This window comes from Danio rerio, chromosome 12 (assembly GCF_049306965.1).
Source record: "Danio rerio strain Tuebingen ecotype United States chromosome 12, GRCz12tu, whole genome shotgun sequence".
Taxonomy (NCBI): Eukaryota; Metazoa; Chordata; class Actinopteri; order Cypriniformes; family Danionidae; genus Danio; species Danio rerio.
The window spans coordinates 11,840,752-11,864,608 of NC_133187.1; the positions used below are offsets into that span (position 1 = coordinate 11,840,752).

The following is a 23,857-nucleotide window of genomic DNA, read 5'->3' on the forward strand; positions in this document are numbered from 1 at the left end:
CGATCTGCCTCAAAATTCACACATTTAATAACAGTCCTGACCTGATCAGGTTTACGTGCCGATATCCAGTTACAGTTATAGCGCCACCTGCTGGCCACAGGAAATTACATGTTTGACACTGTAACAAACTCCTCCCACAAACTTTCCTGTATCAGCACCAAAATAAAGTGGTGTCATCTGCAAGCTCTAGCGATGATATATTGTGAAGATCTAGAGTTTTTGCAGAGGGGCGTGTCTGTGGTGGCATGACAAACCTCAACGCTTCGCCATGGAACAGGAATTTCTTATAACTCAACCACACAATGTTTGATCTGCCTGAAACTTCACATGATTGATAAAAGTCCTCTCCTGAACACATCTACATAACAATACTGAGTCAGTCATAGCGCCACCTGCTGGCAGAATGTAGTTTGTCTTAAAACACAATCTCCACACAATCTCTGATCTGCCTGAAACTTCACATGGTTGATAAAAGTCCGCTCCTGAACACATCCACATAACAATATTAAGTCAGTCATTACGCCACCTGCTGGCAGAAGGTAGTTTGGCTTATAACTCAGCCAAACAATGTCCCATGTGCCTGAAACTTCACATGGTTGATAAGATTCCTCTCCTTAAGACATCTACATGCCAATCTTAAGTCACAGTTATAGCGCCACCTGCTGACAGGAGGAAGTTTGGCATAAATCGGTGATTTTCTTAGATTTTTTTTTTATATATCGGCTTAAATTATTATTGTTCGCTGTTCTCTGTCATCGTAACGTCACCGGGCGGCGGTGAGCCCGGGTGCGAGGTCCCTTTCATCGCTGCTTGCAGCTTTAATTATTATTATTATTCCGCCCCCAATCGGGGCACTTTTGAGGGTCTAAGCATGCCCGAAAACTCACGAAAATTTGCACACACACCAAACGCGGTGTAAATGGCTGGGTTTTAGGGGTTTCGGAAGTGGGCGTGGCAAAATGACTCGACAGCGCCACCTAGAAAACTTAAACGGACGAGCCCCCGATCCACGAATCACGCACATGCACGAAAATTGGCACACACCTCAAACATGCCAAAACATACGAAAAAGTCTCTTGGAGCCATATCTCAAACCCAACAGGAAATCGGATTTTTTTAACTTCCTGTGGCAAAAAAGTGGCGCTTTTGCCATTTTCAGGCGTTGTATTTTAACGAACTCCTCCTAGGGATTTTATCTGATAAACACCAAAATTGGGTTTTGTCATCTTAAAGCCTTGGTGATGTTAAATTGCGAAGCTTTAGAGTTTTCATCGATGGGCGTGTCCGTGGCGGCCTCGCAAACTTCGACCATTCGCCACAAAACAGGAAGTCATTATAACTCAGGCATGCATTATCAGATCTGCCTCAAAATTCACACATTTAATAACAGTCCTGACCTGAACAGGTTTACGTGCCGATATCCAGTTACAGTTATAGCGCCACCTGCTGGCTACAGGAAATGACATGTTTGAAACTTTAACAAACTCCTCCCACAAACTTTCCCGTATCAGCACCAAAATAAAGTGGTGTCATCTGAAAGCTCTAGCGCTGATATATTGTGAAGATCTAGAGTTTTTGCAGAGGGGCGTGTCTTTGGTGGCATGACAAACCTCAACGCTTCGCCATGGAACAGGAAGTTGTTATAACTCAACCACACAATGTCTGATCTGCCTAAAATTTCACATGATTGATAAAAGTCCTCTCCTGAACACATCCACATAACAATATTGAGTCAGAGTCATAGCGCCACCTGCTGGCAGAAGGTAGTTTGGTTTGTAACTCGGCCACACAATGTCAGATCTGCCTAAAATGTCACATGGTTGATGAAAGTCCTCTCCTAAACACATCTTCATAATAATATTGAGTCAGTCATAACGCCACCTGCTGGCAGAATGTAGTTTGTCTTAAAACACAATCTCCACACAATCTCTGATCTGCCTGAAACTTCAAATGGTTGATAAAAGTCCTCTCCTGAACACATCCACATAACAATATTGAGTCAGTCATAACGCCACCTGCTGGCAGAAGGTAGTTTGGCTTATAACTCAGCCACACAATGTCCCATGTGCCTGAAACTTCACATGGTTGATAAGATTCCTCTCCGGAAGACATCTACATGCCAATCTTAAGTCACAGTTATAGCGCCATCTGCTGACAGGAGGAAGTTTGGCATAAATCTGTGAGTTTCTTAGATTTTTTTTTAATATATTGGCTTAAATTAATATTGTTCGCTGTTCTCTGTCATCGTAAGGTCACCGGGCGGCGGTGAGCCCGGGTGCGAGGTCCCTATCATCGCTGCTTGCAGCTTTAATTATTATTAGGGACCGAGCACCGAAACGGTGCGTAGGCCCTATTGGAATTGCTCCGTTTTTAGGGACCGAGCACCGAACGGTGCAAGGCCCTATTGGAATTGCTCCGTTTCTTATTAGGGACCGAGCACCGAAACGGTGCGTAGGCCCTATTGGAATTGCTCCGTTTATTATTATTAGGGACCGAGCACCGAAACGGTGCGTAGGCCCTATTGGAATTGCTCCGTTTATTATTATTAGGGACCGAGCACCGAAACGGTGCGTAGGCCCTATTGGAATTGCTCCGTTTATTATTATTATTATTATTATTATTATTATTCTTCTCTCCAATGAATCGCGATTTAGAGGGGCTAAACATGCCCGAAAACTCACGCAACTTTGCACACGCCTCAGAAGTGGCGAAAATTTACGTTTATTATGGGTCTCGGAAGTGGGTGTGGCAAAATGACTCGACAGCGCCACCTAGAAAAATTAAACGGACGAGCCCCCGATCTACGAATCACGCACATGCACGAAAATTGGCACACACCTCAAACATGCCAAAACATACGAAAAAGTCTCTTGGAGCCATATCTCAAACCCAACAGGAAGTCGGATATTTTTAACTTCCTGCGGCGAAAAAGTGGCGTTTTTGCCATTTCCAGGCGTTGTACTTTAACGAACTCCTCCTAGGGATTTTATCCGATCGACACCAAAATTGGCTTTTGTCATCTAAAGGCCTTGGCGATGTTAAATTGCGAAGCTTTAGAGTTTTCGTCAATGGGTGTGTCCGTGGCGGCTTCGCAAAATTTGACAATTCGCCACAAAACAGGAAGTCGTTATAACTCAGGCATGCATTATCCGATCTGCCTCAAAATTCACACGTTTGATAACAGTCCTGACCTGAACACGTTTACATGCCAATATCCAGATACAGTTACAGCGCCACCTGCTGGCCACAGGAAATGACATGTTTTACAGAGTAACAAACTCCTCCCACAAATTTTATCGCATCAGCACCAAAATTGGGTAGTGTTATCTAAAAGCTCTAGCGATGATATATTGTGAAGATCTAGAGTTTTCGGAGAGGGGCGTGTCCGTGGCGGCATGAAAAAACCTCAACGCTTCGCCATTGACCAGGAAGGCTTTATAACTCAACCACACAATGTCCGATCTGCCTGAAACTTCACATGGTTGTTAAAAGTCTTCTCCTGAACACATCCACATAACAATATTGAAGTGGGCGTGGCAAATAGACTCGACAGCGCCACCTACCAAAATTAATCGGACGAGCCTCTGATATACGTATCACACACATGAACGAAAATTGTCACACACCTCAAACATGCCAAAACTTACGAAAAAGTCTCTTGGAGCCATATCTCAAACTCAACAGGAAGTCAGATATTTTTAACTTCCTGCTGTAAAAAAGTGGCGATTTTGCCATTTCCAGGCGTTGTATTTTAACGAACTCCTCCTAGGGATTTTATCCGATCAACACCAAAATTTGGTTTTGTCATCTAAAGGCCTTGGCGATGTTAAATTGCGAAGATCTAGAGTTTTCGGAGAGGGGCGTGTCCGTGGCGGCATGACAAACCTCAACGCTTTGCCATTGACCAGGAATTCCTTATAACTCAATCACACAATGTCCGATCTGCCTGAAACTACACATGGTTGATAAAAGTCCTCTCCTAAACACATCCACATAACAATATTGAGTCAGTCATAGCGCCACCTGCTGGCAACCGGAAGTTTGGCTTATAACTCAGCCACACAATGTTTGACCTGCCTGAAAATTCACATGGTTTATTAAAATCCGCTCCTGAAGACATCTACAAGCCAATAATGAGTCACAGTCATAGCGCCACCTGCTGGCAATAGGAAGTTACTTATAACTCAGCCAAACAATGTTCGATCTGCCTGAAAAATTACATGGTGAAAAAAAATTTATCTCCTAAAGACATCTACATGCCAATATTGACACACAGTCTAAGCGCAACTTGCTGACAGGAGGAAGTTTGGCATAAATCTGTGATTTTTTTCAGGTTTTTTAAATATATATTGGCTTAAATTATTATTGTTTGCTGTTCTCTGTCATCCTGAGGCCACCGGGCGGCGGTGAGCCCGGGTGCGAGGTCCCTATCATCGCTGCTTGCAGCTTTAATTATTATTATTATTATTCTTCTCTCCAATGAATCGCGATTTAGAGGGGCTAAACATGCCCGAAAACTCACGCAACTTTGCACACGCCTCAGAAGTGGCGAAAATTTACGTTTATTATGGGTCTCGGAAGTGGGTGTGGCAAAATGACTCGACAGCGCCACCTAGAAAAATTAAACGGACGAGCCCCCGATCCACGAATCACACACACGCACGAAAATTGGCACACACCTCAAACACACCAAAACATACGAAAAAGTCTCTTGGAGCCATATCTCAAACCCAACAGGAAGTCGGATATTTTTCACTTCCTGCAGCGAAATAGGGCCATTTTTGCCATTTCCAGGCGTCGTATTTTAACGAACTCCTCCTAGGGATTTTATCCGATCGACACCAAAATTGGGTTTTGTCATCTAAAGGCCTTGGCGATGTTAAATTGCGAAGCTTTAGAGTTTTCGTCGATGGGCGTGTCCGTGGCAGCCTCGCAAACTTTGACGATTCGTCACAAAACAGGAAGCCGTTATAACTCAGGCATGCATTATCCGATCTGCTTCAAATTTCACACGTTTGATAAGCGTCCTGACCTGAACACGTTTACATGCCCATATCCAGATATAGCTATAGCGCCACCTGCTGGCCACAGGAAATGACACGTTTTACATCGTGACAAACTCCTCCTACAAATTTTTTCGTATCAGCACCAAATTTGAGTGGTGTCATCTGAAAGCTCTATCGGTGATATATTGTGAAGATCTAGAGTTTTTGCAGAGGGGCGTGTCCGTGGCGGCATGACAAACCTCAACGCTTCGCCATGGAACAGGAAGTCCTTATAACTCAACCATACAAAGTCCGATCAGCCTGAAACTTCATATGGTTGATAAAAGTCCTCTCTTAAACATATCCTCATAACAATATTGAAGTGGGCGTGGCAAAATGGCTCGACAGCGCCACATATAAAAATTAAACGGACGAGCCCCTGATCTACGAATCACGCACATGCACGAAAATTGGCACACACCTCAAACACGCCAAAACATACGAAAAAGTCTCTTAGAGCCATAACTCAAACCCAACAGGAAGTTGGATATTTTTGACTTCCTGCGTCAAATAAGTGGCATTTTTGCAATTTCCAGGCTTTGTATCTTAACGAACTCCTCCTAGGGATTTTATCCTATCGACACCAAAATTGGGTTTTGTCATCTAAAGGCCTTGGCGATGTTAAATTGCGAAGCTTTAGAGGTTTTGTCGACGGGCGTGTCCGTGGCGGCCTCGCAAACTTTGACGATTCGCCACAAAACAGGAAGTCGTCATAACTCAGGCATGCATTTTCCGATCTGCCTCAAAATTCACACATTTAATAACAGTCCTGACCTGAGTACGTTTACATGCCAATATTCAGATACAGTTATAGCGCCACCTGCTGGCCACAGGAAATGTCATGATTTACAGAGTAATAAACTCCTCCCACAAATTTTTTCGTATCAGCACCAAATTTGGTTGGTTGTTATCTGAAAGCTCTATCGTTGATATATTGTGAAGATCTAGAGTTTTTGCAGAGGGTCGTGTTTGTGGATGCATGACAAACCTCAACGCTTCGCCATGGAACAGGAAGTCCTTATAACTTAACCACACAATGTCCGATCTGCCTGAAACTTCACATGGTTGATTAAATTCCTCTCCTGAAGAAAGCTACATTGCAATATTAAGTCACAGTTACAGCGCCACCTACTGACAGAAGGAAGTTTGGCATAAATCTGTGATTTTCTCAGGTTTTTTATATATATCGGCTTAAGATATTATTGTTTACTGTTTTCTGTCATCCTGAGGCAACCGGGCGGCGGTGAGCCTGGGTGCGAGGTCCCTATCATCGCTGCTTGCAGCTTTAATTATTATTCTTCTTCTTCTTCTTCTTCTTCTTCTTCCGCGGAATGAATCGCGGTTTTGAGGGGCTAAACATGCCCGAAAACTCACGAAACTTTGCACACGCCTCAGAAGTGGCGAAAATTTACGTTTGTTATGGGCTTCGGAAGTGGGCGTGGCAAAATGACTCAACAGCGCCACCTAGAAAAATTAAACGGACGAGCCCCCGATCCACGAATCACGCACATGCACGAAAATTGCCACACACCTCAAACACGCCAAAACATACGAAAAAGTTTCTTGGAGCCATATGTCAAACCCAACAGGAAGTCGGATATTTTTGACTTCCTGCGGCGAAAAAGTGGCTTTTTTGCCATTTCCAGGCATTGTATTTTAACGAACTCCTCCTAGGGATTTTATCCGATCGACACCAAAATTGGGTTTTGTCATCTAAAGGCCTTGGCGATGTTAAATTGCGAAGCTTTAGAGTTTTCATCGATGGGCGTGTCCGTGGCGGCCTCGCAAACTTTGACGATTCGCCACAAAACAGGAAGTCGTTATAACTCAGGCATGCATAATCCGATCTGCCTCAAAATTCACACGTTTGATAAGAGTCCTGACCTGAACACGTTTACATGCCAATATCCAGATACAGTTATAGCGCCACCTGCTGGCCACAGGAAATGACATGATTTACGGAGTTATAATCTCCTCCCACAAATTTTATCGTATCAACACCAAAATTGGGTTGTGTTATCTGAAAGCTCTAGCGATGATATATTGTGAAGATCTAGAGTTTTCGCAGAGGGGCGTGTCCGTGGCGACATGACAAACCTCAATGCTTCGCCATGGAACAGGAAGTCCTTATAACTCAACCACACAATGTCCGATCTGCCTGAAACTTCACATGGTTGATAAACGTCATCTCTTGAACACATTCACATAACAATATTGAAGTGGGCGTGGCAAAATGACTCGACAGCGCCACCTAGAAAAATTAAACGGACAAGCCCCCGATCCACGAATCACGCACATGCACAAAAATTGGCACACACCTCAAACATGGCAAAACATACGAAAAAGTCTCTTGGAGCCATATCTCAAACCCAACAGGAAGTCGGATATTTTTAACGTCCTGTGGCGAAAAAGTGGCGCTTTTGCCATTTTCAGGCGTTGTATTTTAACGAACTCCTCCTAGGGATTTTATCTGATAAACACCAAAATTGGGTTTTGTTATCTTAAAGCCTTGGTGATGTTAAATTGCGAAGCTTTAGAGTTTTCATCGATGGGCGTGTCCGTGGCGGCCTCGCAAACTTTGATGATTCGCCACAAAACAGGAAGTCTTTATAACTCTGGCATGCAATATTCGATCTGCCTCAAAATTCACACATTTAATAACAGTCCTGACCTGATCAGGTTTACGTGCCGATATCCAGTTACAGTTATAGCGCCACCTGCTGGCCACAGGAAATGACATGTTTGACACTATAACAAACTCCTTCCACAAACTTTCCCGTATCAGCACCAAAATAGAGTCGTGTCATCTGAAAGCTCTAGCGATGATATATTGTGAAGATGTAGAGTTTTTGCAGAGGGGCGTGTCTGTGGTGGCATGACAAACCTCAACGCTTCGCCATGGAACAGGAAGTCCTTATAACTCTACCACACAATGTCCGATCTGCCTGAAACTTCACATGATTGATAAAAGTCCTCTCCTGAACATATCTACATAACAATATTGAGTCAGTCATAGCGCCACCTGCTGGCAGAAGGTAGATTGGCTTGTAACTCGGCCACACAATGTCCGATCTGCCTAAAATGTCACATGGTTGATGAAAGTCCTCTCCTAAACACATCTACATAATAATATTTAGTCTTTCATAGCGCCACCTGCTGGCAGAAGGTAGTTTGGCTTATAACTCAGCCACACAATGTACCATGTGCCTGAAACTTCACATGGTTGATAAGATTCCTCTCCGGAAGACATCTACATGCCAATCTTAAGTCACAGTTATATCGCCACCTGCTGACAGGAGGAAGTTTAGCATAAATCTGTTATTTTCTTAGATTTTTTTAATATATTGGCTTAAATTATTATTGTTCGCTGTTCTCTGTCATCGTAAGGTCACCGGGCGGCGGTGAGCCCGGGTGCGAGGTCCCTATCATCGCTGCTTGCAGCTTTAATTACTTTTATTTTCGTCTGTGCTTCTATCTCTGAGCAAGACCTGATTGAGAGAAATCATTTACTAACTCACCTCATTATACATAGGGTCTTTCTTCAGTGATGGTTGATACTGCTCGCATAACACTGTGAAGACTGTCAACTTCCCTCTGAAAAGAAAGCCACAATCATCTGGAAATTAGGTTGATTGTATTGTTACAAATATACTGATGAATCAATTAAAGATAAAGCTGTCTGGTCTTTTTATAGGCTTTTCAACATTTTAGAAACAATCCTGAGGTAACCCACCAGCTTCTCATTTCCAAGTAAATCGGAATACTTCAGTAACTTTCTTAAGTTGCATCCACAAGCTGCTTTTGCAGACAGCATACAGAGGTAACAAGGCAAGTCTGATGAAATAGATGACCATATTTACTGAAATCCCTTCATCTGATTGATTTCAGAAGGCAGTGTAGTGTATAATTTGTTGCCCGTAATATTCCATTATCCTATTTGATTCCATGACTGCTTTATAATAAGTAATGTGGACTTACAAATGTAGAAAATCATGGAAACTGTGCGTTTCAATGCAGTAGTTTTTAACTAGAAAAGTTATGTACATTGTGTTTTACATGATGACATTCTAAAGATTGAGTCTGACAGCCCAATGAGAATCAATTAATGAGAATCATTAACCTTTTGTCTTACTGTCCATTGGCCTATTCCGAAGAAAAGCTAATGCTCAAGTTCAAGGCACTGCTGTGCTGTTTGTCTTCATCAAAGTTCAGGGTAATTCTGCCAGGCTGTTTTGATTATCACCTATGAATTTGACTGTTTTGTTGATTATATCAGGGTAAGTGAAACTTCAGTGTCTGAACAAGACTTTAAACCATTCACTTAATTTACATCCTTTGTTAAATGTTGTCGGGGTAGTTTCTTTTTCTCCAGCTATAAGCACTGCCCACCTAAAATGTATACAAAATTTTACAAAACAACTTTAGTTAGACTTATTGCTAGACTACTTCTCAAACTTTTCTAAAACAAACTTTGTAACAGCAGCAATGGTGAGTTTTCTAGAATTGGGAAACACTGAGCTACAGCAAACACTGACCTACAGGACATTGAACATTTATAAAAGCCTGATGTTGAGTTTTAAAGTGTGAATACAGGGAGCAACTCACCCATCCACCGCCAGCAGGAGGAACCAGAGGAAATTGAGCAAAGGCTGAACAAAAGGAGGACCCTTCTCTATAGACGGATGTTTCTGTGTGTATGTGGTGAACACCACCAGTGCACTTGTCTTGTTTTTTAGACAAAGGAACCTGTGGTCAAGACAAGATGCTAAGATGAGTATTATCATAACAAAAATGCTAACTTAATCAACAAACAACAAAATTAGTGAATACTATAAACCTATATTACAAAAAAGGCAGCTACATAAAGTTGAATAACTGCATATGCATTGACTTATAAAAAGCAGAACTTGATGGATAAGACGATAAAAAAGTAACTCACTCATCATTCCATTGCACGATTTTCCAAGTATTCTAAACGGTACTTGTGTAGACCTTTTTCTTAGAATCCAAAATTACCCATTATGCTTTGCGTGTATGTGCAAGGAAAAATCTAAGAACTTCAGGTCGGCAGCTGATGCGTGTAAACAGTCACATTTGGACAGCTTTGAAACAATAGTTTTAATCTATTTTACCTGCTTTTATCATCTTTGAACTAATTTTTGAACTAACTTTTAATACTGTTGTCGATCAGCGCCACCTCCTGGACTGATCATTTAACAAATGCGATCTAATACGATGGAAAACAGCTGCTGTGAGGCATTTTCCCCTCATTGTCAGATGCCATTGTGCTGTTTAAACGAAGCCTCGTCATAGCTAAAGTCAACAGTTTTTCTCTCTTTTAAATATATACCCAACCCAAACAAATGTAATTCACCAAAATGTTTGACACGCACACGTAGCTTACTGTACTGTCCCACTAACACACTGATTTAATAAGTGTCACAAAGTGGAAATATAGGCTAGTGTCATTTTGAAATGACAGAAAAACTCAGATAAAAGATTAATAAGACTATTTTCAATTTCATAAGGGAGCTTTTACAGCATCGATAATGTAGATTTTAATAAGTTTAACAACAAAACACAAGTAAATACCGCTATTCCGCCTAGTCTCTCCCTATATTGTTTACCATGCGTGTTTAAGGAGGCATGGCTCTAGACGGCAGGGGAGGGACTGTGATTCAGAGATTTATGCTAAACTGTTAGTTTTGTGGAAGATCACCAACTGCACCTTTAAAAAAATAAGACTTTCCCTAGCCAATTGGAAAAATATATTAGAAAAAATCTTTGAAACAGCACTTGGGAAATATTTGGGGTTAATAACAATATGACTTAAACTTTACATAAATGTGTCTGCATGTTAGGGACATGCGGATGATCAGCTTTCAATCCATTATGGCTAAACTCTCCAGCAAGTCCACAAATCTCCTGCTTAACTATATTCCAGACCCCACATTGAACATCCTGAGATGGGACCATCACATTGAGTTATCGACAGGCTAAAAGTTTTTATTGTGCAGCCACGATTGCTGGTCTGATTTAGGTTATGAGGAATATGTGAACAGTTCATTCAAAAAAGTAGTTCTTGTCATTTTCTGATCTCATGTTTCTATGCTGAGAGTTAAAGAGTACAATATATAATTTTTTTTAAAAGAGGCATCATAATGGACCTGGAGCTCCGCGAGCAAAGGGCAGGAGTGGGCGTGGCCAGCAGGGGAGAAGGAGGGGAGTGAACAACTGTTGTCAGTTAACTCACAAAATGAGAAACAAACCGTGACGAGACGCATGAGTATATAGTTTACAATCATTATAGATTTAAATCATCATAAAGATTATCGTGTTTATATAAACACTGTAAATGAGGACTTTTTCCCCAATCCCTGGGTCTGAATGCAGACTCAGTGCAGCAGGTCTCTTCTCATAGGATAAGAAAACATCGCTATAAATAATAATGAGAAAACGACACGTCATCTTTGTACTTGCAGTTTTTTCGCTATGTCACTGATTTTGATCTGCCCAAAAAACATTTTAAACCCGGAAGACGAAATTAGCTGACAAAAGCTCAAAATTATCCAGTTTTTCCCACAATTAAAGCTAACAGGTGCTAACATAGTCTTAACTGATGCTTAACACACACAAATCTGTTAGTCTCAAAAAAAGTACTCCAGGGTTTCGTGAACCTTTAACATTTAATTATCACCTAATAACAATAATGACAATAATAACAATATGACTTTTTTATTTTGTTTAAAACAACATTAAAAAATACTGTACTGCCACCTAGTGAAATCCTATATGCATTATATATCTGTTCCAACTTCCTGAAATTTTTAGAAGTTTAAAACGTTTTTAAAACGGAGCATGTTTAAAATAAAGTAAAAACCACCATTTAATTCTTAACCCCTATAATCGCTAGAGCCACATGGTGTCAGTAAGCGTGCGTATATGTGTGTGTGTGTACTGCAAACGGCATTTGTGAGACTCATCGTTTCAGAAAGGCTTGAATAAACTCCACCACATATACATCAAATTAACTTTTTTTTTTGACTAATGAGCTGTTTTTCAGCTTCATCTGAGTTTTTGTCACTGACTGCTGTTTATCTGACATAACGCATTTCGACAGGCAGACATGCATCTAGGAGCGGTGGGCAGGAAGAAGCAGCTCATTTGGATTTAAAGCCACAGGCTACAAAAACAGCTACACTGAACTCAGACACCAAAATGGGCAGATTCTGGAGGCTATAATAAATAATCTGATGAGTATTTTAAGCTGAAACTTTACAGATTTTGGAGGCACCAAAGGCTTATCTTACATCTTGTAAAAGGGATAAAATAGGTGCCCTTTGATAAAAGCAAACATAGTTAGTAAATAATCTATAATAATGTAGTAAAATAATAATACAAATTTTTGTCATTTAGGAGCTGACAGCCCCAGTCCCTTATTCACTTCTATACAATAGTCATATCTCCTTTTGTATTTTGCAGTCATCAAAGTAGCATTAACAAGCATTAGGGAGTGTATAAATGAAAATCATTTTTGTTTTGTTATCTTCAAACTTTTAGATGAAACTCCGGAACTCACTGTAAGACGGCCTGTGCTACAAACATGTCCACCTCTCCATGAAAGCCTCGCGCTGATGAATACTCCACCAGCATCTGTGCACAGCCTTCCCCATCAGATGAGCGCAGAAAATGATAACGGGATTCACTGTAGTTTTGTTCTAAATGCAAACGAATACTGTAAATATACACATTGCACATTCTCAGAGCAGGGGCCCGTTCTTCGTACCTGGATTACTCGGTTAGCTGAATTTGGATATTGACGATTTGACACAATCCAGGATCGTTTCGTTCTTCAAAGCTGATCCGAGAGTTGTTGTCATGGCAACAGTTCTGCTAGCTCAAACCTGACCGGAAGCAGGTTCAATTCATATAAACAGGATTAAATCGGCTCAGTTCAAGCAAAGATAATACAGAAAGTATGTACCGAATTCTGATATTTTCTTACAGTAGTAGTTATATACACTTGTGAAAATAGTAAATATTTTTTAACTATACATATAAAGTTATAGTTATTAAAAAATAATGTTATATATATTAATAAAACTTATGCAATCTGCACCCTCGAAATGAAAGTACAAAGACTGCCACCTGGTGGTGCAAAGAGAAAACTTATTGATATGTACTTTTTAGATCGCTTTAGTACAATTTGTGTATAATAGAAATGCACAATGTGTAACTTTTTTAAAAGCAATAAAACATGTATGCAGTCATAAGCATGTTTTGACAGTTAATATGACGGTGATTTGATGCTTTATTAAAATTGCAGACGCCTTTACCAATATCAAAATGCTTTTGTAAACAACCAGTTATTCTTTACACCGATTAAAAACGGCTACTATAATAAAGAAAATCTTTTCTAAATGTAAAACTAAATACACTGATTTGCATTGAAATACATGATGAATACTCTTGACACATGAAAGTGTAAAGCCTGCAGCTCACAACAAATGTGTAAAGTTATTGCGTGTCATATTTAACAAACCGTTTACTGCTAATTTTATGTAATTTTGCTCACATGGATAGTTGAATATTAATCAGATGATGTCATTACGCTGCTGTGCCGTCAGCCAATCGTTGCATTGCTGATCATGATTTAGAGGATCGATAGACCTGTCCTTCACAACACAAGCAGCGATCTCAGATCAGTTCATCCAGACATTCTAATCTGATTTGCGAACTTGTTTGAAGAACCAAATTAGCGAGAGATCAGTTATCAAGATCAAAAGATCCAGGATCTGCCAAATCATCTTAGATCATTTAAAGTACGAAGAACAGACCCCAGCTAAGAATCTTTTTCCAGATTGTTTTTGTGTGTCTGTTTTACCTTTCCACAATGTGAGCGCCAGCAGCTGGTGTAGTTTGGGGTGGCCCAACTTTCCTGACCCTCCTGATGACCACTTGATCGCTCTGGAGACAAATGCCACCCGCTCGGGTGAATTTGGGTCCATCAAGCTGAAAAGTTTAGCCAGATGCTCTAGAACAAACATCAAGAATGAAATATGAAGTAATTCAAATTAAAAGGCCATCACATAAGTGTTCTGTGAAAGAATGTGCAAAAATGTATATTATTTACATTTTTTAAAACAACTTTTATTTACCAATTAACTTAAATTTACCATTTTTGGATTTATTCAGAAGAATGGGTCTGGGTCTGGCAGAAGCACTTTTAACTTAGCTTAAGCTTAGCATAGATAGTTAAATCGGATTAGACCACTAGCATCCCACTCAAAAATGAACAGAGTTTTGAGAATTTATCCAATTTAGGGTTGAAATTTCTCTTCATCGTATACCAAGACTGACAGAAAATTAAAACTTGCTATTTTCTAGGATGATATGGCATAATAATCAAGGAACTTCGCTGCTGTACCATGGCTGCAGCGGGTGCAAAGATATTACACAGCACCTGAAAATCACCTTTTTTTTTTAAAGTGGAGTGTTCCTCAAAAAAATTTTATCCTATGGTTAAATATACTGTTGTTTTCAGCATCAAATTTCTACAGATTTTTGTTAAAGTTTAGCATTTTTTTATTTTAAAAAATATATATATATATATATATTAAAAACAAATAATTGAAAAAACTTTTTTCATTTACTATTTATTTTTTGTTTACTATTTATTTACTATGCGCTACCTGATAAAAGTCTTGTCCCCTATCCAAGTTTTAGGAATAATAAATTATACACTTGACTTCAAGTTGATCATTTGGTATCAGTAGTGGCTAACACAAAAGGCAAAGCCCTCTAGATTACGCTTATTTTACCAAAATAAAAATATGACCATGCCATGATTTTTAATTATTTCATTAGGACAGTAATGTCTGACTTTGCTTAGACAAAAGTCTTGTCACTTAACAGAAATAATGTACAGTATAGAATATAAAGTCATGCTGCAGTGAAAAAATAATTAACTTTGTGTATGACTTCAATGAGTTTAGACGACTGCATTTCTACATCTCTGCAATAACTCAAATAACATATTAATAAAGTCATCTGGAATGCCAAAGAAGCATTCTTGCAGGACTCCCAGAGTGCATCAAGATTTTTTGGATTCATCTTCAATGCCGCCTCCTCCATCTTACTGGGCAGCCCAATCCAGGAGCACCTTGACCTTCTTTGTTATCAGGAACTTTGATGTGGAGGCTGAAGTATGAGGAGCGCTATCCTGCTGAAGAATTTGCCCTTTCCTGTGGTTTGTAATGTAACAGGCAGGCAGCACATTTGTCTTTATACTTGGCTGTTGACGTTGCCATCTACTCTGCAGATCTCTCGCACACCCCCATACTGAATGTAAGCCCAAACCATGATTTTCCTTCACCAAACTTGACTAATTTCTAAGACAATATTGGGTCCATGCGGGTTCCAATAGGTCTTCTGCAGTATTTGTAATGATTGGGATGCAGTTTAACAGAATGATCAAATGATCAACTAGAAGTCAAGTTATTATTTGTTGCTCTTTACAACTGGGATCGAGGACATGACTTGTGTCAGGCAGCACATTTGTCTTGATACTTGGCTGTTGACGTTGACTTCCACTCTGCAGATCTCTCACACACCCCCATACTGAATGTAAGCCCAAACCATGATTTTCCTTCACCAAACTTGACTGATTTCTGAGAGAATCTTGGGTCCATGCGGGTTCCAATAGGTCTTCTGCAGTATTTGTAATGATTGGGATGCAGTTTAACAGAATGATCAAATGATCAACTAGAAGTCAAGTTATTATTTGTTGCTCTTTACAACTGGGATCGAGGACATGACTTGTGTCAGGTAGCGTTTATTTACTTATTTAATAGTTTTGCCTTATATAAAATGTTCAAATGAAATTTGCTACAATGATTGTTTAAATCATTGAAATAATGCTTCAAATATTTTTGTTTTATATTTAGGTGGCAATTCAAAAAGAAAACGTATAGGGATTTTATGTATAAAACAAAAAACAAATGCAAGCACCTCAAAAGAGCATTTTCAAATAATGTTTCCAAAAACTTGATTTCACAATATTGTTTGAAAATTATATTTCTAAATATGAGCGAGAATGTCACTGTCATGTAAATATGTAATATACTTATTCTGAGCTGTGCTTCTAAAAAATTATGAAAAGAATATACTGTTTTATTCTACTTTAAATATTCAAAACTTATTGTTTGAGAAAGAGTAAGTATATAATTATTATAATTATATTGATATAATTATAATTGATCTGTATTTTGGGGGCTGCACTGTGATCCTTAAAAAGAATTGTGTATAACTCTTTTGTGAAAACTGTTCAACAAGATTAACTATTGTTACACTAAATAAAAAACTATTTAGTGGATGACTTCTGTAATCCATGGTACAAATGTAGGTCATTATGTTTAGTTTACAAAACAAGACACAATCCAATGGATAATTCTAAAGAATCTACAGAATTTAAAGCAGTATTGGATGCTTGAAAATCCCTTTTTGTTTTTGACCCCTAAATTGAATGCAATAATCCACCAACTGTACATTTCTGTCAAAATAATACTAACAATCACCAACACAGTAGCCTCAATAGTGTACTTTTCATCAAACCCACCTAGTGTTTCATCATCTACTTTGGCCTCAGATTTCTCCAGGGACTCTAGTACCAGCATGGACAGATCTGAAGCACTGTTTTGCTGTTTTAGGAAACAATCATTAGCACAAAGATCCAACTCAAAGAGGGAAAGCAATTCTAACAGTGTAGTGTAGGGCTACAGTGTAGGGCTGCACACTATATAATTTCAACATCGATAACGTAATGTTCAAATCTGCAATATTCACATTGCAGAATCTACAATATCAAGTTGGGATTATAATAACCAGCCAACGCAGTTCATAACATGTGCAACGTTTAACCCTAATAGAGTGAATTATTTTAATTTGGATGCATTTTTAGGCCCTGTGACTGAAGATTTTAATCTAATTTAAGCCAAGTCATAAAAAGTTTAATTTAATTTTATTATTTATAAAATGAAGACTACAGAGTAGGGGTGTCCAAACTCGGTCCTAGAGGGCCGGTGTCCTACAGATTTTAGCTCCAACTTGCCTCAACACACCTGCAAGGATGTTTCTAAAGCCTAGTAAGAGCTTAATTAGCTAGCCCAGGTGTGGCTGATTGGGGTTGGAACTAAACTTTGCAGGACACCCGCCCTCCAGGACCGAGTTTGGAGTTTGCCTGCTACAGAGTGTTAATCCACATATGATTAATGAATTTCTGTATCTTAATACTGTTAGAAGCCACAGAAAAATCACTAAACATTTTATTTATATCTTTATTTAGTTGAACTCATATATCCTTTCTTTCCTATATTTTACACAGATACTCCCCTACAAAAATAATTCCAATCCATCTAAAACGATTAATTATTAGAGTTTAGAGTTACAAGTCATCTTGTAAAACTATACTCATATTGCAATCTCTCAGACAAACAAAATATTTCAATGGCGTTTTTTTTTTTTACAATATTGTTGCAGCCCTATTTTAGAGTATTCTTGACAGGCTCTTGTAGACATTTAGCTTCTAATAGAAGAACACATACCTGATTATAGCTAAAGAAGAGCAACGCTCCATTATACATCAACTCTCTGGCCTCCGCATGCTTTGCTTGTGACAAGTACCTGCATCCAAACACAAAGGAAAGAGTTACTCAGTGGTTGTGTGTAACACTAAAGATAATACACTAACATTCTTTATCAACCAACCAGTCTTCCACCACATTATATTCCACCACGCTCTTTAAAGCCTGTGCAAGATCAAATTGTACAATGTTTGTTTTGCTAGCGCACATTGTGTTTCTTTACGTGTTATAGAATAAATAAGTGCAGGTTAATCTAGTTAAAAAAATCTGAGCATTTGTTTCCACGTTTTGATGTCCAGTGTTGACATCAGTTAGACGGCTTAAACTACAATATTCTTATTTTCTATCATCTTTGCTATGATCCTTTATTTTGCAAGTGTTGGTTAAGTGAATTAGGCAAGCTGTTGGACAACAGTATTTGTTTTGCAGCTAATCTAATAACAAAAATATATTCTTAAGGATAATACTACAGTATTGACCTTAAAATAGATTTTTTTTTAATTCTAGCCAAACTCAAATGTCTTCAAGACAAAATTATAGAAAAATTATGAAAACATCCTTGCTCCATTAAACAGCACTTGGGAATTATTGGAAAAAGAATAAACATTTCATAAGGAAGTCAGGCTGCACAATATATCATTTCAGCATCGATATTATGTCACAAGATTTCCAATGTTGAGTTATGATTGTAGTTGACCAGAACACATAAGATTTGTGGAGACACAGAACTTAACCATAATATAGTGAAAGTTTATCGTCTGCATGTGTTTTTGAGGCCTGTGACTGTAAAAAGATTTTAAAGCATTTTAATAGCACATAAAGAAATTGAATAAAGATCTGTTAAAGCACTGTTTATATATAATTAAACAAAATAGAACAATTTTATATAATAGTATACATCTATAATCTATCTATCTACAGTTGAAGTCAGAATTATAAGCCCCTTTTGAATTTTTTTTCTTTTTTAAATACTTCCCAAATGATGTTTAACAGAACAATGACATTTTCACAGTATGTCTGATAATATTTTTTTTTTATTTTGGAGAAAGTCTTATTTGTTTTATTTCAGCTAGAATAAAAGCAGTTTTTAATTTTTTTAAAAACCATTTTAAGGTCAAAATTATTCACCTCTAAAGAGCTGTAGAATATCGACAAAATTTTTATAGCTTAAAACCAATCAAACAAACCATCGATATACAATAACTTGCCTAATTACCCTAACCTGCCTAGTTAACCTAATTAATCTAGTTAAGCCTTAAAATATCTCTTTAAGCTGTATAGAAGCGCCTTGAAAAATATCTAGTAAAATATTATTTACTGTCCTCATGGCAAAGATAAAATAAATCAGTTATTAGAAATGAGTTATTAAAATATTAAGTTTAGAAATGTATTGAAAGAGTCTTCTCTCCATTAAACAGAGATTGTGGAAAAAATAAACAGGGGGCTAATAATTTTGACTTCAACTGTAAATATATATTATAACAAAAGTATGACAAACTACCTATTTTTTTCTATTACATTCTTCTCCCAAATAATTTATGATCAGTATAACTGTTTCTCAAATTAACATTTCTTGTTTTTTCTTTATCATCAAATATCTGGTCTATGTTTATTTGATAATGTAGTTAATTTCTCAACAGTCAAAATTAAGATAAAAGTGCCATTTTGGTAGTGAGCTTACTAGAATCTGTCATAAACGTTTTCTAAATAGGTAGCTTACTAGGCTGAGACCATTATGGCCAAAATTGCCATTTTTGCTAGACACTTTACAGCTGCTCGCCAGGTTTTGAGACCATGATGTCCAAAAATGCAGCTTAAATGTTAGACAGCTCGCAAGGTTTACAGTATAAACGCTTATATATATATATATATATATATATATATATATATATATATATATATATATATATATATATATATAAATGTAAAGCAGCTCGTTAGGTTTAGAGACTATGATGCTCAAAATGCTGTCTTTATGGGCAGCTTACTACACACAGCAGGTCATCAAAAGGAAAAATTAATGGCAGATATACGTTTTATTAAATACATTTTGTCTTGTCTTTTTGTTATCGAGAGAACTACCTTCCATTAGAGCAGGACTTTAAACATGATGCAAATTTCACAACACTGCTGTTTTGCCAGCTTTATTGCTATATTATTGAACTTCAGAGAAATGCTCAAATAAATCTGACTCTCGTATAATATGTAATTGCGTTCTAGCATCATATTATTATATTTCGCTCATAAAACATAATACTCAGCCGGAAAATTCATTAATCAACCTTATTCTTCTGATTAGCATGTAGCTAAACAGGCTCACGCTATTCTGACGTGAATGACATAGGAAATGGCCAATAAGAGATCAGATGAAATCCCAGAGGCGGGTCAGGAAGAGCAATCGACCAATCAGCGTATCGAATGAACGTGCTTCGTTGACAACCAGAAAGATCTGGAAGCGACAGGGCCCCAGCCAGTCACTGTAATTTCTGTGATAAACAATAAAACTGACCTGAAGAATAGTGTGCGGTACATCTGATGTGCCTCATAATAATCTCCTCTTTCCACACTGGCTCTCAGTTTGCCTTCCACTCGCTGTACTCCTCCGCGGTTCCTCGCGCTGGAGCTCTTCAGAGACTCCTGCTCCGACATGACTGCTCCGACCAACCGAACGCGATCACTGAGCCTTCAGACTCGCCGTACTTCACATTGACCTCCACTGACGGACGCGTACCTCTTTTCTTTTACCGCTATGTTTGGTTATCGTCATTACGAGAAAACACTAAATGTTTTCGACAGTTTGGAAAGAAACGCGATTACAATGATAATAATATGCGAGTATAAATGTACATTATTATTGTTAAAGATAAATGAACTAGCATAATTCATCGGTTTATGGCAAGCCGTTTTCACATTTAATCTATAACCCGTACTAGTATATATTTTCATGTTACTAGTTCTTATTTTTTAGATACTTGTATCTTTTCCATTACGAACTAGTACTTATTTATTAGATTACTAGCAGTTACTAGCAGGGTTGGAAAAAGTTATATATTGCAAATTTACCTCTAACTGTTACCTTATCTCTTTAAAAAAAGTAAAAAAAAAAAAATAAATAAATGCAAATTACAATAAAATAACATAGTACATTTAAACTCACATTGGGTCCTTAAAAAGTAACTAACAAATTTAGTTACGTTTTATTTATTTTTGAAATGACTACAGATTGTAACATATTAGGTACTTTTTTTCCCAACACTGGTTAGTCCATATTCTTTAGATACTAGTGCTTTTTATTAGATACTCATTCATTAAATACTATTAATTCATTTTCTTGTCGGCTTAGTCCCTTTATTAATCCGGGGTCGCCACAGCGGAATGAACCACCAACTTATCAAGCACATTTTTATTCAGCCCTTTAAGAGGGAAACATCCACACACACACTTATACACTACGGACACTTTAGCTTACTCAATTAACCTGTACCACATGTCTTTGGAATGTGAGGGAAACTGGAGCACCCAGAGGAAACCCACGTGAACACTGGGAGAATATGCAAACTCCACACAGAAACGCCAACTGAGCCGAGGAAAGAACCAACGACCTTCTTGCTGTTAGGCGACAGCACCACCTAATGCGCCACTGCGCCACCTCATTAGATACTAGTACTTATGTATTAGATACTAGTTCTTATTCATATATATTAGTGCTTGTTCATTAAATGCTAGTGCTTATTCAATATATTCTAGTGCATATTCTTTAGATATTAGTGTTTTATAAAAAAAATATATGTTAGTGCTTACTTATTAGACTGTTTTTTATATTAGATACTAGTACTTATTCGTTAGATACTAATACCTATTAAATAGATACTAGTACTTATTCATACTAGTTCTTATTCATTAGATACTAGTGCTTTATAAAAAATATACTAGTGCATTAGACACTAATATACATTAGACACTAGGGGCTCTATTTTGACGATCCATGCGTAAAGTGCAGGGCGCAGACTGCGCCATGGCGCATGGTCTTACAGGGTGAAGCTTATTCTCCTAATGAGTTATAGGTGTGTTTTTAGAATAAACCAATCAGAGTCTCATCTCCCATTCCCTTTAATAGCCAGTTGCGCCGCGCCATAGCGCATTTGCTATTTACATGGCGGACTTTGTAAGTGGAAAAACTGTATTTACAGTGCCAGAATGAGAGATGAGCCTCCTCATTGTTTACTTTCGCTTTCACTCTGATCAGCTGAAACTAGAAAACAATTGCGTCGTGCCTTGCTTCGCATTGCGCCGGGTGTATGATAGGGCCCTGGTTCTTTTTATTAGATATTAGTACTCGTTCATTAGATACTAGAACCTATTAAATAGATACTAGTGTCTTTTTAATAGATTCTAGTATTTATTTTAATAGTGACTAGTAACTATTATGCTGTTAGAAACAAATAAAAAAAAATCCATTGATTTCTATGGCATCTGCCAGTAAGATATCAACTATTTAGTTTTGATAATATATATTCCAGCTGGGAATGGTACATATGTGTATTTACTAGTAGTTGATAATGAGGTGCTAGTACTAATTAATTAGATACTAGTACCTAATAAATACTAATACTTATATCCGATACTACCTATTCATTAGATACTAGTCTATCTATTTAATAGATGATAGTACCTATTAAATAGATGTGGGTCGGTATAAGATTCTGACTGTATGAAAACCTTAGATAAAAAATATTAGTTTCACAGTATGACGGTATTGTGATTGCCGTTCTCAGATATGCTCTTCTAGGTAAAACAACAACAACTTTTTTTCCTATTGAACACAAGATATTATATTTTAAGAAACATCAAAAATATTTTGGAACAGTAAACATGTGAGGCTTAATATTTTAAAAAGTATTGACCAGCTATCTTAAATAGTTTACGAAACAGATTTCTTTACAACTTGAAAAGGCATCTTTGGATATCTTTCTTTTCTTTGGATACAAAGTAAGTCACTGTTCAAGCTCATAGCACATGCACATAGCAGCATAGGATGTTGGTTTATAAGCAAGTTGTTTCTCAAATGTTTGCTTAATCATGTTCTGACCAGTAGCTTTTGATGAAGGGTCCTTTTCTGCTGGAGATACTGTTACCCTAAAAAACAAATTAAAATGTTTGTAAAAAAAAATAATAATAAATCTTTACCTATAAATTAGAAACAGTATAACAGATTTTTTTTTTGCAGTTTTAAAACCTTAACTTTTCTAACTGCAGTAAACATAGAAACAGTTATTGTCCCATGCCTAATAAATACTGGTATTTAATAAATACGTAAATATTTCTACAGTAATTACATTGTTATTACATAGTAATTATAATGTTATAAAATTATTTACACGTTATAGCAATGTAATTAAAATGTTATTACATATTATAATGTAACAAATTGTAATTCCATGTTATAACAATGTAATTGTTAAAACGATGCAAGTACTGCCATAAAATTGAAATTACATTGTTATCATATACTAATTGTAATGTAGTGACATAGTAATTACAATGTTATGACAATGTAATTACAATGCAATAACTACTATGCAATGCTACTAATTATGCTACTTCTATATTTCTTCTGTATTATACTTAAACTATACTATGCTAATTTTATAATTACTATGCAATAACATTTACAATGCAATTACTATAGTAATTATAAAATATAACATTGTACTTACTATGTAATTACATTATAGTTACTATGTAGTAACACTGTAATTACATTGCTATAACATGTATTTACAATGTTAATGCATAGTAATTATAAAATTATAACATTGTACTTACTATGTAATTAAATTATAGATACTTATGTAGTAACACTGTAATTACATTACTATGTAGTAACACTATAATTACATTGCTATAACATGTAATACAATTTTATAAAATTATAACTACTGTGTAACAACATTATAATTACTATGTACTAGCATTTTAATTACATTGTCATTACATTACAATAACAATGTAATTACTATGCAATGGTACTATAATTATACTACTATATTACTACTATAAGTAAACAATACTATGCTACTATTATAATAACTTTGCAATAACATTGTATTTACATTGTTATAACATTGTAATTACTATGCCATTACATGTTCACTACAATTAATTAATTAC

General features: G+C 37.2%; 1 protein-coding gene across 1 annotated transcript in view; it reads right to left on the reverse strand.

Annotated features, from left to right (window-relative positions):
• get4 (guided entry of tail-anchored proteins factor 4) overlaps nucleotides 1-20,401 on the reverse strand; it is a 43,815-nt gene extending 23,414 nt beyond the window's left edge. The window contains exons 1-7 of the mRNA NM_001199907.1: nucleotides 20,196-20,401; nucleotides 17,648-17,726; nucleotides 16,663-16,744; nucleotides 13,930-14,079; nucleotides 12,625-12,763; nucleotides 9,651-9,791; nucleotides 8,564-8,639 (exon numbers count right to left, since the gene is read on the reverse strand). Coding sequence (NP_001186836.1) covers nucleotides 8,564-8,639; nucleotides 9,651-9,791; nucleotides 12,625-12,763; nucleotides 13,930-14,079; nucleotides 16,663-16,744; nucleotides 17,648-17,726; nucleotides 20,196-20,335 — 807 coding nt within the window. The 5' untranslated portion in view covers nucleotides 20,336-20,401. The remainder of the gene's footprint in view (nucleotides 1-8,563; nucleotides 8,640-9,650; nucleotides 9,792-12,624; nucleotides 12,764-13,929; nucleotides 14,080-16,662; nucleotides 16,745-17,647; nucleotides 17,727-20,195) is intronic.
• Nucleotides 20,402-23,857: the final 3,456 nt, after the last annotated feature.